This window comes from Dinoponera quadriceps, unplaced genomic scaffold, assembly GCF_001313825.1.
Source record: "Dinoponera quadriceps isolate SergipeBrazil2010 unplaced genomic scaffold, ASM131382v1 scaffold566, whole genome shotgun sequence".
In the NCBI taxonomy this organism is placed as follows: Eukaryota; Metazoa; Arthropoda; class Insecta; order Hymenoptera; family Formicidae; genus Dinoponera; species Dinoponera quadriceps.
Window position 1 is genome coordinate 1,178,515 of NW_014555972.1, and position 17,763 is coordinate 1,196,277.

Below are 17,763 nucleotides of genomic sequence, written 5' to 3' on the forward strand. Positions count from 1 at the left end.
AATGAAGAGAGTGCAATGAAAATATTTCGAGTTTGTTGGAACGAAATTAGAACGCGGGCTGATAAAAAATTACGGGATTCGAATATCCCCGGATGTGTCACGCTGCCTCTGAGCTGCCACTTAAATAGTGAGATCATTCGCGGTCGAAAACGAGGATTGTATTTTCGGCGAACCGTGCCGGCGCGAGTGTTTTCGATCGCCGCTTAATTTTACGGCCGACCGCGAAAGTCGGCCGGATATATCCGATTAATTTAATGACCGATATCGTAGAAGTCGCGCCGCTCGCCCGAGGGAAGATACACGGGCGTGCGCATTGTCGGGGATGGTAAACGAGCGAGCGAGCGAGCAACCACGAGAACGGCCCGGCGACGTTAATACTCCGATAAGGATTATGTGAAAAATCGATTAGGGCGAGCGAACCGGTCCGACGATATTTATGCCGGCCGTCTCGCCGGCCGAACTATATTACTTGTTTTGAGGTCGTGTGCCGTGCACGGTCTATTGTGATGTTTATAATGCGAGATGGCGGATACGGCGCGGCGATTTTTAAAAATAATTCGTCCAGAAATATATTTTTCTTACAATTCTTTTAAATTTTTAACAGCATATCGATCGAAACACGATCTATACACATGTTGAGACTGTATCCTAAAATTCGCCGACAGAAAGTTACGCTGAAAGCTTTTAAGGCTTAAAGCTTAAATTTTGTGCCCTAAATTTTTATTGTACCCACCGTTTTAAACAACAACGTTGAGCAATTTCGCTCGGGGTGTATTTTCAGTTTCTATTTTTTTCGTCGCAATAAAGAGAAGAAGTATGAGAGAGAGAGAGAGAGAGAAAGAGAGAGAGAGAGAACCGATGTCTCTACGTATCCAGGGAAGGGGATATCATATTCAAATTGATTATTAAATACTTAATCTCAATTTCCCTTCGTTTTCTTGAGGAATGTCGCGTGTATTAAATTGGAGTTTCCGAAATAGATCTTAATACGCCGTGCACGCGAAATCCGTTGAATAAGGCACAGAGAGCTGATTTGATATCAGGTCAGAAATTACGTCTGATGGCATTGAGATAAACGACATTCCGTAATTCTGCAATCGGACTTCACGTTAAACGCGCAGTCGAGAGAAAATATATGTGTGTATGTGTGCGTGTGTGTCGGGTATTGTTAAGTATATTAGTCAACGAATAAACATTTGTCCGGTAACATAAACTAAATAACATAAACCGAACGAATGAAGTGATTTTCAATCGTTTTTGTTCATCGAACACAAATATATCGATAAGAACTCTACAGAAGTCTCTCTATAGAAACTCTAAGAAGCAAGAACAACCTTATTGTTATTGAAATATTGATTAGGACATTCTTAATAGAAACGCCTGCTTTATATTTACGTTGTAAGATGGTGATTTAGAGTTTCCTTTCTCATAAATACAGCAAATAAATTCAAAATAACGTGGCTACGAACTTTTTCAACATCAGACATGAGAAACAGAAAACAACACTGAAGCACTAAATATACAAGGAGTTTCACCAATATTACCGAAAGCTGATTGGCCAGCGTTGTGTTACTCAGAATCTCTCGTTTTCGAAACGTCATCGCAGATTTCGCGCGGCAATATAAGCGGATATCGCGCGATTCCGTTTCCTCCTTTTTTCACCTGGGAAATGCGATTATCTCTCGACGAGAAAATACACGCGGACGATGCACACTTGTCCACACACGACTCGGACATAGCATGAAAGAGCAGACACGTCATCCGAGCGCGTAGACCGAGCCGGCTGTTCGATCGATCCGCCGCGTGGAGGCATTATCGACGGCAAATTACGCGGTTACAGAGAGGTGTTCCTTACGACACGATCTCTCTTACGACGATAAATCAGGCCAATTGCCGCGCTCGCGAGAGAGAGAGAGATAATTTCGCAGCCGCGCGATTTCCTAACGGTAACTCTCTCGTATCGCACAAATTGCATTGCGTTACATTAAACGCGCCGATAACCGCGGGTGCTTTCTCGAGACCGCCGGCGTGTATCAGTGACATAATACAAAGGCATAACGCACGAGAATATATTCGTTCGAATAGTGTCCCGAGACCGAGTCGAATTCATGCGTCGCGCCTTTATTCGCCGGCGAGTGCGAGAAACGCGCCTCCACGGACGCGTATTCGGGAGATCTCGAATCTCACGGCGGTATTTCGAATCCGGACGGACAGTGATGCACGATCACGACCTTCGGCGACGCGAGAGATTCGACTGCGATTTCACGCGCCTTTACGCGTGTGTGTGATATTCGAGTCACGGCGGTGCCCGTTTTCGAAAGGCCGGCCCGACAGGAAAGGGGGTCGACTTTCGGGAGCGACTCGATGGAGCGTGGATGAAATGATTTACGGGATCGTTTGCATAAAACCTCCACGCCCGTAGCCGCGCATCCACGACGAGAGATTACGTCATATCCGAGAGATGTGCCAGAAAGAGAGAGAGAGAGAGAGAGACGTTGCTGATTTCGCCAGCGAGTATACGAACGATAAATCCGTCGTGGAAGGCGCTCGAGGAGGAGATCGCGACGAGATTCGTCATCGATCGGAGAGATAAAGATGTTATCGGTCGATCGGAGTCCGCGGCAGTGAGTAATTAAAGCGGATTGAGCCGATTCGAGAGCCCCAAAAGGTCTCGTGAATCTATAGACCGAGAGAATGAAAATCGAGTCGAAATCTTGATGCCGTCCAGATAGTACGATGAATTCCTCAAGCATGCCTAAAGTTTTCTCCTTTTCTGAATTGTATTTTTCTTTTTTAGGGATTCATAGGAAAATATTGTTAGAATGACTTCAGGAAGTTATATGCGCCATGATCGGAATTTTTGCGAACTTCTTGGAGTATTCATGTAAAATTACTTCGTTTCGACAGATGGATATTTTGCGGATTCGAGAGGAATAGTGGTTATGAACGGAAAGAGGAACATACAAAATAGCCGATAAACAACAACTCTAAAAGTAACATTACATCAATATTGTAATGCACCGTTTAACAATATGACTGTTACGTATATGTTATGCATGGTCACGTTTATAGGTAATAAAACAGCAATTTGTAAAAGGAGTTCAATCATATTCAATGCGACGACAGATTTAATGAAACGTCATAAGTGCTGCTTTTTTGGTTTTATTACATCGAGATGTCATTTATTTGCGAAGAAAGTTCCAATTACGATAATTCACACACAAAGCGCTGAAAGTAACATAAACATCTGCTGAACGCAACCGTAGGAAGTTGTAACAAACGAAGAAAACACTCGTAATTCGCCGAGTATTCAAAGTACTGAGTCGCGAACGCCGCGAAGACACATCGCAGCTCATCTACGTGCGGATCATAGCGGGCCTCAATTATAATAATTAACCGGGTCGCTGTCGTTTATTAACGGAACCGCCGATAAATCTTCCACTAATCGCGGAATTGCATCGGTCTGTTACGATTTAACGCGAGCAGAGGGGGAGGGGGGGGCGGAGCTCCTCCGGAGCGATTTCCGGCGGTTAATTTTGTACGCCGAGCGGTGCCCGTTCATTACTTGCTCTCGAATCGATATCCCAATCCAAACGTAACCATCGACGCTCGACACTCGATCGGCACCTACCGGGTGTACGCATATCGTATGCAAATGCGTTTATCCGGGTCGCTCAAATATTAATTCCGTCGTATACGCGATAAGTGCTAAGGCGCTGTCCGTACATTACCGTCATTACCGCCGGCGAGTCGACGGTAGATAAAATTCAAACGCGATATCACGGCTGATTCGTAGGAAATAATCTCCGGAGATTATTTCTCTCGCGCGCACGCGCACGCTTCGGAAATCGAAATGTAGGTCGGAATGCGAAGTTGTACTGATGTACAACGCGACGCTCCTCGATGTGTCATCGTCGTCATCTTCGACGGCGACTCCTCAGCGAGCGATGTCGAGAAGCGGCTTAATTGTTCGGTCGGCCCAGGCTTTAATTAAAGGCGCGCACTGCACGCACCCTGGCAGACTTAAGTAGATGTTTATTACGCGTCTCCTCTCTGGAGGGCCTTCTCAGCCTCCTCCTCTCTTCTTCGCTTCCTCTCTTTTTCTCGACTTTGCCATCCGCGTCTATTTACGGCCGCTCTCCCGTAGACGCCGCGACGGCGGGACTCTGCCTTCGTTGTTCCCCAGACGCTTAATTGTTCGCAATGAGTAAGCTGCAGTCCCTTCAAGCAAGAATCGGGACATCCCCGACTGATTGGTCCAGTTCCTTATTTGGTAAAAAAAATGGCCGAGGATCGTCAAGTAAAGGACTATTTTTCCGCGCGAGTGAGTAACGCAAATGTCCTTTGCAGCGCGCAGATTTACGAGCGAGCTTGCGTAAAAAAACACGCCCGGTAAACGATATCGCGAGTCTCGGCGCGGCAAAAAGTGGAAGTGTCCCTCCTCCGGCGACACCGGCACTTAAGGCTACGCTACGACGAGGACCCTCCTCAAATACGGCCGCCGTTCGAAGACTAGAAGTACTTGCAAACGACTTCTCCACGGTCTTTCGAGCATTCCGCACGGCACCGACCACGTACAATCGGCTGCATTAACGCCGTTCCGTTCGCGTTCTCGAGGAGACCCTCGCCGTAATCCCCCGAGCGATTTTCCACAGGGTTCCTTCGACGGCGTCGCAGAGACAATTCCGCGCGATAAGCGGGTCGGACGCTAATTAGGCCGAATTTCAATGCCGACGATCTCGGACGCCGGACGGTAGTTTTCGCATCGAGAACGGCGGCAGACCGCAATTCTTGAAGGAAATAATTAATTATTCGCTTTTGCGCGAACACGTGGATGCGTGCACGCGTGTACAAGCGATGCATAATCGGTACATAATACACGCGAGGCGACGTGAAGAAAGGACTGAACCGCCGCGTCCGGTCTTCGCGAACGGACTTCGCACGGTTAGGTAAGCGATTTATCGCACATACCTCTCGCACGAAGGTCCCTCGTCCCATCTCCTTGCGTTATTGCTTTTTTGCGACCTCTCTCTCTTTCTCACTCAGCACATATCCCGTCTTTTCGACGACCCTGATAGTTTACGTAAGACCAGATACCGGCTCGATCCTTTAACGTTGACAAAGCTGGGACCGAGACGACGAAAGAAACCGTCGATGGATCCCGTCGTGTGTCACGCCGGTTTAATTTGGGCCGCCGTGACGACGACAGAAATGACGGGAACCAGTATAAATTACTATAATTAGTCACAAAATATATATAATTTGTCGTAACAGAAACAATTTAAATTTATACTATCATACGCGATGTGCCCAAAGCGATGTTAAGAAGTTCGAGACTCACAGTATAAAATAGCATCGTTAAATAATTCACTTCCTGCTAATTAGTCACTTCAATATTCACAAGAAAATAGTTCAACGCAAGCTTCAAGCTTTAGCATAACGAAAAATCGAACGACGTTAATAATATAATCGTACGCGTCTGTAAAGAGAAACTGCTACTTCGACTCCAACTGCAGACGAAAGTCCATGCACTGTTCGACAGGGTTTAGTGTTTTACAGTCGAGAAACATGGATATGCCGGTTTACCATGACTATGCCAGTTTTAGTGTTTTTCTTGTGATACAAGGTGACTAACTGTGAGTTGCAACGCGAATTAATCGCAACGTGTCGCATTCCGTCGATTTCCTCGAGTCATTAACCACGAGATATCGTGCGACAATTGGAACAAATTGTCCGCTAAGCGTTGAGTGCGCGTTCGAACAATTCGCGAGCTGATCGTGCGGACGTTAAAAGCGGTTTAAATGATCGCGCCGGGGTTAATTTACGGGTCTTTTCGAATATCTTTTAAATTCGGGTTAATTTGGCGCAACAATCAATTAAGTGAACGAAATGCGCGGACGCCCCTGTGTGTGGGAATCGTCTGAAATATTCGTACAACTCCATTAGTAGGGTCAACCTACTGTGAAATTTATGGGGCTCTTTAATAAGTGGCACTTATACGGCGTTAAAGTCATCATCCGATACTCAATTTTCGAGCGGTTTAGGCTCCCCTTTCATACCGGCCGTTCCGTGTCGTTTTCGCTTGCGCGCAGGCTCGATTGCTTGAGATTTACGCTCGGCGTTTCGTCATTTTCGCGGAGAGCGATGACGACATATTAAATTACGTCGCTTTTAACATTTGCAGCGTACTTTTTCCTTAAGACAATGGACCCGTGGAGTGCCGGATATTATTCAATGGCGATATTGAGAGAACTTTTCCGAGAGAAGTTTATTATTTATAATGTTTTATTATGTTTATTATTGTGTTTATTATTGTGTTTATTATTGTGTTTATTATGTTTATTATTTATAATGTTTTATTCACATGTCAGTTGATCTAATAGAGGTGCGCATATAACAGAAAATAGCATGTAAACATTTAAGTATGCATACATGTACATATGTACTGCCGTTATTACAGCTTAAATATTATAAACTATAAATATTATAAATTATAAACTTGCTATAGCTATATTTTTTTAAACAAAAGGGTCAATAACTCTGAAATAACGTCTATATATTAGTCTTTAATATCACAGCAGTTCTCTATTAAAATTCTAAATCTAATTTGGCAAGAGTTGAAAATAGAAATTACAAATAAGACATTGATCTCAAGGAGCATAAAAAGTGCCAACATGCGAATATTCCACCTTCCAAACGATCAATCGTGTATTAATTTTACACACGTGTAGATAATATTTCTTTCAATGCGCAGTTAAAATTTAAAAAGAATTCCTAAGGAAATGATATTACAGACCAATTGCTTCAACGTCTTCGTGCAGCGATAAAGTGCGAGCTGAGCGAAGAATTACTGAAAAACAATTTACTTGTGAATTGCGCTTTAGGATGTTATTTTCCTCAACCTTCCTTCCAAGTTTTTTGTTTATTTTCTGAAGAAGTTCGCTGTGGCCAATCTCTCTGGTAATTTCTCATATCTCTGAAATCTTCTCACTTCCCCCAGCTCGATTTTCCTCATCGGCCTTTCGCGCATTTTGCCACACCGCGCTTTATCTCTTTTACAAGGAAATGATACGTTGCTTGAGTAAATTATACAGCCGCGGCAAAACTCATCATTAGTGCGTGTGCATCGGCTGCGTAAAAGGCGGTTCGCTCTTCTGCTCCTCGTTAAAAGCGCTAATTATAACAAGTGGCAGCGGGAGTGACAAGGGTCCCGATTCTGCAAAATTGCGGATATGAGAAGGAGTGACTTAATCATTTATTTCTTGTACCTTATTTTATAGTCCCATATTATTAGACGCACCTCAATTTTGTACACTTCATTGACTTCCGAGGATCGGCTTTATAACACGGCTCACCTCTCGATCGATTTACATTAAGGAACTATTATTCTAAAATTCGATTATAAAATGTATTTTTTATAACGTCATTTCACTTGACTGTTACAATGAGCAAGTATGAGCTCGCGCTAGCTGCATTGTTGATAATAACAGGAATAGACGTGTTTTGAGTGTGTATGTGTGTGTTAATTGAAATTTAGTTTTATTTTCATTTATTTGTGACTTGAAACTTCAAATTCCTTGTTTATTAACAGAAAAGTAAATTTTCGTGTGAAAAATATCAGTATTGTTCACAAAAATTACGGATGAAACAAGTATTTTGACATCTCGTAAGGTTGCAGGAGGTAAAAGCGCCAACCGACACCGAAGTTACTCTAATCGAGTAAATATAAAATTAGTAGCTTTCCTCCCGGTTTTAACCTGTGTTCCATCAAAAAATCAAAGCGCGCCAGGAATTGCGTGTTATCGAAATGCCTGCCAAGCGAGTCAGGAAACTCGCGATTGTATCAAGTATCGGTTAAATCGATCAATTCCCCTTGTTAACGACAAATCACTCCCCGAACAATAATCACCTCAGTCACACGCGGTATCTTCCGTGTCCGTTCGATGGAAATCTCAAGTGCGATGCTACATTTTTGCCGCGGCCGCACATTCGAAGATCGCGACGGGGAAGCGCCGTAACCGCGAGTTTCGGAATTCTTCCCTTCCCCGACGAAACCCCGCGAGGGTAAACGACGACATCTGCGGCTGTGTGGGGAACTGAACTTTTCAAATTACTCGTGCCGCACCGAAATTGCGGGCGCTGAAACCGGCGGTGTCTCGGATATTATTATCTCGGATATAGCCGCACGCGCTCGGTACTTGTACTTCGCGAAGTGTGCCGAAGGTTCCAAAAGTGTTTCGCTTGAAAAACGTGAATAAAGAAAAAAAGAGAAAGAGAGAGAGAGAGAAATACCAGCCGAGAAAAATGCATAAATTTCAGCGGACCCCGTTGCGTAATTCTTAAAGTGCGAATCGCTGCCTCGTGACATCTTCGAAGCGAGCATTGTCGTACATACAGCGCAACAGTGCCGTATCGAACGCGCCACCACGCTACGTGCATTACCATATTTTTCATAAGATACAAATCTTTCGGACCCTTCGCGCCCGTGCGAATCCCTCGCAATTCAAACCGGAACGGTCAGAGACAGGACGAAGCGAAGCTCAGGGGGCGTGGAGGGTGCAGGAGGAAGAGGGGGAAGACACGGCCGAGAAAAAGAAGTGCAATAACAGAAGGACCGCGACTTTTTCCTCCGTACATTGTCATTTTTACGAAAGGATAATATTCGAGAGCGCCCGGGGAATCCCGTGCGCGACCCCTCCCTTTAAAACCCGGATACCCGATCTTCCTGATTTCGCGCGACGAAATATTCCTACGGACGCGAGTCAATACACAACCGCGGGGGAAAACGTGTCAATTGCATTGACGAAGGAATGTTCGGCATTGTTAATTATAATCGCGCGAATAAAAGGAGAATCGAGATACCTAGTGACATGATACGATCTCCGCCGCAGAACAGCGAAGCGTTTTAGACGTTACGTTTAGATTATTTCGGCTTCTACCGATGTATCATTCGTACTGATCGACTCATTCGCATCAATAACACTTAACTCGTAAGTTGAAGTCGCGTTTTAGGCACTATGTTTATACTTCTTTCTTCGCATCGACGCATCCCGCACGACTAGCCCGTCTATCTCTTAGGAAACGCCCTGTATATAAATCGCTTCTTGGCAAGGGACTTTCGGTGGTTGTTATTTCCAACAGGCGTGAATAAATCGCGGCTGAAACAATAGGCGGATCTTTCATCTCGACAAAGTCTTCTCACTTCTTCTCAATGTGATTTTCATCCTTCATCGCCCACCGAAGATATTCACCGGCACATCCGCGTCTCTTGTTTACTTCTTATAAAGCAGGAATGCGGTCAGCGAGGCGGGAAATTAATTGAATTCCGACGCGACATTAGAGCCCACTCGATTTCGTCCCTGGCGGGTATTTTAAGGTACTCTGTCACGGCGCATACAAATTACTTAAGAGACGAAGAGGAATGTCGCGGGGAACGCGAGCGAGCCGAGGTTACGGCCAAGTGAGACCTGAGATGACGAATTAAACGGCAACGCGCGCGACCTCCGCTTTTAACGATATATTCAGAAGTTGTCGGACGAGTGCCGGGAGATTTGGCTTTCTCTCTTCGTGCGCGCGGTGTGTCGCAATTCTGCAACGGCTGCGGCTTCACGACGCGGCATCGGGGAAACTCCCACGAAAGCGCGGGCGGTTCGGGAAACGAACCGATGATTTTAACCGACGGGCGCGAAACGAGAAGAGATGGGAAAAAGAGGACACGGTGAGGTCAGAGAGAACGGATTTTTGAAATCAATGCTACACCGAAAAATGAGTTCGATCCACCGAACAGTGGGCAACTAAACGCGTTTTTGTTGTGGAAAACTGAATTTTTTATTGTAAGAGCTGAATTTGATCGGTGAGAAGTGGACATTTTGTCCCCCTTCGACCGAACGACCTACTTGTGTTCTGTCGAATGCCACAGCAGCAGCCCGAATATTGTTGTAAACATTGACACTTTTCAAACTAAGTGACACTTATGCTTGACGCTTCGAAGCAATGTTCTTATGTTTGCATCCAAATGGATCGAAAATGTCGCTTGGAGGAAACGGATAAACGCATGAAAAAGTCGAAACCCTTTGTACATAAGTGGATAAAATATTACCAAAAATCGAAAACGGTTGATGACTTTGTCGAAACGTGGTGTGATTCGAAAAACATCGAAAAGAGAGGATAAATTGACTACTGCTATGTTTTCTCTAAAGTCCTTGCCGCCGTATAATAGATAAATAAAATTAAAAGCAAAGGACTTAGGTATCTCCATTGGGACTGTGTGAGACGTTTGCGTGAGAATGACGTAAAATATCGAAGCAATTTGACGAAATCTCTGCTGTCTGAGATTCAAGTCCAAAAAAAATTGGCTTCGGCACGTAAGAAAATATTCACTACGACTGACACAAATATTGATAATTTTCATAGATGAAACTTCTTTTTGAGCACGAATGCTCATCACTTGGTTCTAATTTATCTCCAAACCAAACTTAATATAAACTTCTCCAACGGACTGTAAAACATCTGGTAAAAGTGCATATTTAGGGCTGCCTTCCTAGGGAGAGTTTAGGTCGATTGTACGTCTTCACCGGCAACCTTAATGCGCAGAGAATGTTGGAAATCTATAAAAAGATGCTGAATTCTATCTGCCGAGAAGTAATTTCGGATAAAGAAAGGAAAATAGAGTCCTCCAAGAAGTTAATGACTCCGAACATCGCAGTCGTCTCTGCATGCGGTAAAACAATAAAAATATGTTCAGTATAAACAACGGCGGCCACTGGATTTCGTATTAATACAATTGCATAAAATATGTTATAAAAATATTTATTATTATTTTTACTGGGACTGTTATTCTACATAAAGATATTTATTGTTTGAGAAACTGAACAATACTATTTGTTGAATCAAAAATTCATTCGTTTGCTCGAATTCGAAGAGATAGATTTATTTCAATTAAAAAAAATTTCATTCACGCAATGAAATTTTTTCTCTGCGTAGAGTTATTTTTATCATTTTTAACTTTACGTATCGTGTGTGAGGCTGAAAATTGTATCTCTCCACCTAAGAAATGATGCAGCATATGGTCAGTACACAAAAAGTTTGCAACACTTTTTTTCGATGAGTTTGGCAACGCATCTCATATCCAACAGAAAAGTGTATCTCCTCTAAAAACTGCTGAAAAACAAATTCTATTGGACACGGAATGCGTTTCGAAATTTCTGAAAAAGAAAGTGTTACAACCTTTTTACGATTGACCATACGTGACGCCGACTATATGTTTGCCGCAAATTTCTCTGCTTTTTCTCGGGGAGATTCAAGAAATTGCGCTTGAAACGCTCATTATCGCGTTCGCCGTCACGGCGACGGAGGCTGCCGCGCAATTTGTAATGCTCGTCGTCAAGACACTGCATTATGGTCGTCTATGCATGCGCAATGCCCGCAAGAGCCGTGAAATGATAATTCGACTCCAGATCGAGGAACGATTCGAAATTAATCAAGCCACCGGCGAACCGTGGCGAACGTGCCGTTCCGAGAATAACTATTTTAATTCAATATCCGCCGACGCGATTCACATCGAGTCAGTGTCGTCTCGTCGTGGATCGGAGCGATATATCGTCCCTAAAAAATTTCTCCGTCAGGAAATGCACGATTTCATCATCAGAAAATGCACGAATTTAAATTTCGACGGCACCGACCGGATTTGTCTACGCAATTGGAAGGGGCACAACTTGTCCGCGGTGAATCCATAGCTGTATAAATATCGCTCGTCTAAATTCGTCCGTCTGCGATCCGATGTAATCTCGTCTTGATTCTGATGAAAATATCGTGCGGATCTTTCAACTTATTTCTAGTAATCCGAGTGACAGGGCGAATCAATCGCTACTTTACGAATCGGATATTTGTTCGCGAGCACATACAACATGTCAGGAGGAATTTGACGCGAATGAAAATAATCTGTCGAGAGTCTGAATGACTGAATCAAAATTTTGGCTCTGTGTTAGACTTACAATTCTTTAACACAGTAGAAGACAGCAAAATCGATTAAATTTCAATTCTAATAATATATTTGACCCCTACTTTGATCCCGATGATGTCTGAAATTTTCAATTTCGCGTGGTTTAGCGCCAAAATAGGTTGCTCGAAGTAACATTAAAATTAAATCGATCAGAAAGAAGTTAAATAAGCGTCAATATCGTCAAAGTAGAATTTTTATCAATCTTTATTAGATTAAGTCGGCGATTTAAGTCGGCGCAGAATATCCCTAAGAGCATCAAAGCAGCGTATAAAACGTCGACTCGGGTCATTAGCCGCGTTACAGCGAGCGAATTTGAAGTTCATTTTCCCAAACTACCTTCTCCCTCTCTCTCTTCCTCTCCGTTTATTTCTCCCCTCGATTTTCACGACATGTGATACATCGACGGATACATCCGCCGATACTGAAATTTAAACATCCCCATCCGTGGAGCGATTACTTTGCACCATCGAGCGAGAATGCAACTGGAACGCGCCTGCGGCGTTGCGCCTCGAATAGAGGCGTTTAACACACCGCTTTGAATAGCCGCACGTCGCGGAAGACGCGTACATCGCGCGGTGTTCCGAAGCGGAATGTCAACGTCTCAGGTCGCCTCGTGTCATTCGTGCGAGCGCAGAAGAAGCGCGAGACCGGATCCTCCCGACGTCTCGCAGCTCTCGCGCGCTACTTTGCACCGGCCGCGGGTCGATCACGACACCCGATACCTGACGATGGAAGATAACACGGGCCATTGTTATCGCGACAAAATAGACGTGTACGTATGATGCAAGTCCCTCCCGATCGGCGATGCGAAGTTTAACGAGAGAGCGACGCATCCGCGCGCGCCCGCGTGATCGAAAACGCGCACGTCGCTGCGGTCCAGCCGATTTACCTCGCCGAAGATTCCGCTCTCGCGCGGAAAATCGATTTCAGCAACGCGATAGCGCGCGACGCTTCGAATTGCATTTCGCAGCAGCGACTGCTCCATTTAGATCGTGTTATACTATACGACGCCAAGTGACGTTTCATTCGATTTTCAGTTAGTGCAATATGATCACTGTACGTAAAATTGATTATAACTTCGTTTCTAGTGAGTCCTCCTCCTCTTTCTCTCTCTCTCTCTCTCTCACTCCCTCTCCTGCGCGCCAGTAAATATTCCTATGTCGAAACGATATTTTCACTATTCACGTTGAAGTCGCGAAACTTTCTTAATTTACGGCTGCTGTCAATCTCGCGTTACGTAATTGCGTTGTGTGTCGCGTAATTCGATTCGGAAGAATCCAAATGACCGGTTGAAATGAATCCAAGTGAATCCTCGTGAAAAAGACGACGAAGGCCTTTCTCGAGGCGTACTTATACACGGTATGAGTTCACGAGTATGAAACATGTGATTGCCTATAAAATCTTCAAGTTAGACGGACTTTCCTTTCGCGCACTTTTCAGGCCGAGATATTTATAGAATCGTTTCGGAGTTGCCTTGACTATTTACGAGGCTCTTGTAAAAATACATAAAGCGTCCCAGGAAGGTCCGTACGCAGTTTCTTGACAGTCAGGCAAAATTTGTCCATTAACTTTCCGATCGAATTTTTTGTAAACATCCGTGCGCACAGGAACAGACAATAACCATCACCGCCTTGAATATCTTTGAAAATAAAAGTATTTTTATTAACGGACTAGATACAAAAGGAAAAAATTTATCGAACCTACACTATGTTTTTTCAGATAAAAGCAATTTTTATTTCAAAATAATTTTCACCCGGTCTCTCTTCTGTTGCAAGAACTGGATCTTTTATCCGTGTACAGTCCCTGGCCATATTATTTGACGCAATCCTTTAATAAAATACATGTTAGAAGGAGGAGAAAAGCTATTTCATTTTGTATTTACTCGATTCGAACAATTTTCAGTGTCAAACTTTAACCTCTGCAACCTTCCGAGGTGTCAAATCACTTGTTTTACCCATAATTTTGGTAAACGATATTAATATTTTTCACACAAAAACTTATTTTTCCAGTTAACAAGCAAGGAACTCGAAGTTTCAAGTCACAAATAAATAAACAAAAATAAAACTCAATTTCAATTGACACACACACCCTCAAAACTCATGTTTGTTCCTCATTATTATCAACAATGCAACTAGCGCATATTTGTTCAAAGTCATTGTAACCATCGAAATGACGTCATAAAAAATATCTTTTATAAAATAATGGTTCCTTAACATAATTCGATCAGTGAATGAGCCGTATATTATAAAGCTGGTCCTCGGTAGTCAATGAAATGTAAAAAATGAAGGTGCGTCTAATAATACAGCAAAAGATTGCATGTCCATTTTTCCATACACGTTAACTTCGACGTTTCTCCTTTACACAGTGTTTCGCGACGACAAAGCGCTTACGCGCGCGGTTGATTTGCTCTCAGCAAAAATTCGAGCCGTGATTAAGGAAGTCGTCGTAAATACGGCATCGACGAGGCGAGGCAAGGAGGGGAGGAGGAATCGCCAGGAGTTACGAAGTAGCTGTCCCTGAAGGGATCGTCACGTCAGCCCGCCGACGAAACGTCGCGTTCGGCGGAAATCCGGACGGTCCGGAATGATATTTCGCTGGATCGGCGGGTTCCCAAACGCGATCGGCTTCGCCGGCACGAGTTCGGCGCGTATCCGTTTCTGCGGAGTTCGAGGTGTGATCGGAATATAATCGAATTCGCGCGTGCGAATTATCCCGGAGTCTGCTACTCCCGGAGAGTGTCGGACGGAAGTTCGGCGATGTCGCGCATAACAATTCGATTCGTATTTTCGAGCCGGCCACCCCGATCCGCGGAGGACGACCGGCATACTTCCGACGTTCCCCGCGCTCTTCTTCACCTCTGTACCTGTTGATCGTCGTTAAATCGAAAGATTTCTTTGCGCGACGCGACTCAAGCGCGTCTTGCGCCGCTTCGAGCGCGAAAGATGAGGCGGAGGAAGACGTGAAACGCCGAAAAAATTCGTCACGGATACTCCGATCTGGACGGGCACTAGAGATCTAGCTTGTTCCTTTCTTTTTTCCTCGTACAGTTCATACAGTTTAAGAGCAAAGTAATTCCCGCGTCTCTCGATGTGTGTGTGTGTGTGTGTGTGTAGTCGTCGTTTTCAAATTGGCACGATTATTTCTGCATCTCGTTCTTAGCTCGTCGAATATATATTACGTTTTTAACGCCCACGGCAGCGTATGCAGGTGCAAACATTTCAAACACATCACGGATATCGTACGACACGAGTACAGTATCAAAATTGTTGATACTGATAATACGCCGGGAAAAAGGGATTAAAAAATTTGCTTGTGAAATATAAGGTTGATTCCATAAAAATTAACTTATTGTCACGAGAAATATTTACTTCGCAAAATCTCAACTTCTTTTTCTCAGTGCATAATAGTGGGATTTAGTAAAAATTACCAAGCATTTACTTGAACAGTTTTAATTAAACGATTCGACTACTGTAACCAAAACCATTTAGTTGAAACTACTTAATTAAATGTTCAGTAATTGTTACCAAATCCTTCTTTCAGTGGATACACACCGACCGATAAGAAACATACAATGTGCCTATGTGAACAAAACGCGTAGATTAGTCGATGATTTCGCGATAATTTCGCAACGACGCGAACGATGCGTCGGGAACAGCGTTTTACTCCAAATTCCCCGCTCTTCCGCTGCTGGAAAAAAATCACGCGTGGTTTTCACTTCGAATCGTCGATCGTCGGAAACGCGAGGCGCACTCTCGGGACGCCGAGGGGGATGTTCCGCTGCGAATTGCGCACAAACGATGGAACTCGCGGCAGACTCGTAATATGTGCAGACCGGTGGGACATTTGGCGCGTCTGAAAAGAGACGAGCGATCGCACACGTAACTTTGTATTAATGTACGTACGAAACTATCGCGCGATCTACGGGAGTGATAAGAGTATCTCTCCGCTGCGAGGTATGCGGCGATTCTTATCATCAGACGTAAGCGAGATACATAACAGGCATAATCACGGTGATTGAACCGCGTAGACTATTTTCACACCGCCGAAGGAGCCTTCCGAAAGCAGCCCGCGCGAACTTCTCAGGTAAATTCGCGAAGGTGCCGCCGCGGTTGACGAATCCGACGCTTCGCTCGATCGTGCGATGTTACAATTTCTTCCTTTCAACAATGCACGATACATAAAATCCAGATCAAACCTGTCGATGACGCGGCGATTTCTACTTCGCGATACTATTAACGATAATTTTAAATTTTTATCAGCGATAAGTCGCGCGCTCCCGAAACTGTTTCCCTCATTGAATTATTCGAGACAAGGGACATCGATCCTCTTATCGCTCATCCGTTATCGTCGCAATTCACTCGCACTGTTTTTCGGAAAGAAGACGACCTCCGCCGACGGAGCCTCCGGCCGGTCTCTCTTTCTCTCTCTCTCTTTCTCGCAGCCGAGAAAGAGAGAGAAAGAGGGACCGGGCGGCGCATCGTCCCGGAGCGGGAATTTCGCGAGCGAGCGCGCGCCATCGTAATTTTGAGTGTGGTGTGCGTGAGAACCCGGGGACCAGATGGTCCCGTGGAAAGAGAGGATCGCTTTGCTCGAAAAACTCACCTCGGACGCAGTCACCAGGCTGTTCGCCGCGATCAGCAGGAGCAACGCACTCTTTAGCAACACACGATTCTTCATCTTGCCGTTGGTCCCCCGGCAAGAAGTTACTTGTCGACCTCTTCTCGCCCTCTTCCTGCCCGATCCTCTTTTTTTCTCGGTTCCTTCTTTCTATTTATGTAGCCCTCCTCGTTCTCGCTCTCGCTCGCTCGCTCTTTCTCTCGACCGGCACCACGGGACACCACCTCAGCGACGGCGCATGGCGAGACGGGCGAAGGAAGAACGGTTCCCTCCAAGGACGTGCGGCTGCCCTCTCCTGCGGATAACGCTCGTCGTCAGGAGCGTCTCCTCCTCGACGGCTCCTCTCTCGCACGGACGTTCGAGCGCGCGCGGGCGGACGGAAGCTGGCGACGGGAGGACCGACCGGGGCCGGAAACCGCGGCACACGACCGGAACTCTCTCTTTCTTCCAATCTCTTTCCGCTCTTTCTCTCTCTCTCTCTCTCTCTCTCTTTCTCTCTCTTTACTCGAAACTCGTCGGCGAGGAGGCCCGCGCGGCACACCGTGGCCAACAACACCGTACCGGCGTTCGGTAGCGTCTGAGAGGCCGAAGCGCGCCGACAAGATAAAACTTTTTCAAAAGCCCCCGTGGTTTTCCCTCTCCCCGCCGTGTCCAACTCTCTTTCTCTCTCTCACTCTCTCTCTCTCTCTCTCTATCGTCGCCCTATCTCTCTTTTTCTCTCCTCGCTCGCTCTCCTCGTCCCGCGTCCACGGCCCGACTTCCTCTTTCTCCACGTTGGATTCTCTCTCACGGGAGAGTTCGTCTTTCCCCTCCACCTGCTTCGTCCTCCTCCCTCTCTCTGTTTCTCTCTCCCTCTCCTTGCCATTTCGCCGACGCGATCTCGCGGCCTCCCACTACTCCGCCGGATCGGCACGTTCCCCCCTCCCCCCGTTCCTTTGATCCGCCGTCTCACTCTGTTATCCTGTCGTCCCGCTGATCGCCCTTCTCCTCCTCTCTCTCTCTCTCTCTCTTCCGATCCCCACCGAGAGCACGCGGTGGACTCGCGCGTCTCCCTCGGACCCACGTCCCCCGGGATCCTCTCCTTGTTCCCACCGTGGTCAAAGTTGCTCCCTGCCGCCGCCGTCGACGCCGCCGTCGACGCCGAG

General features: G+C 45.5%; 1 protein-coding gene across 17 annotated transcripts in view; it reads right to left on the minus strand.

Moving 5' to 3' along the window:
* Positions 1-17,395, minus strand: part of LOC106746236 (basement membrane-specific heparan sulfate proteoglycan core protein) — a 224,661-nt gene extending 207,266 nt beyond the window's left edge. For 10 of the 17 annotated variants that reach the window (XM_014622577.1, XM_014622573.1, XM_014622576.1 and 7 more), the window contains exon 1: positions 16,604-17,394. In XM_014622577.1, the coding sequence (XP_014478063.1) occupies positions 16,604-16,678 (75 nt within the window). In that variant the 5' untranslated portion in view covers positions 16,679-17,394. Of the gene's footprint in view, positions 1-16,603 lie in introns of all 17 variants that reach the window. The other 7 variants (XM_014622582.1, XM_014622571.1, XM_014622572.1 and 4 more) reach the window with 3 other exon arrangements.
* Between the last annotated feature and the right edge of the window lie 368 nt (positions 17,396-17,763).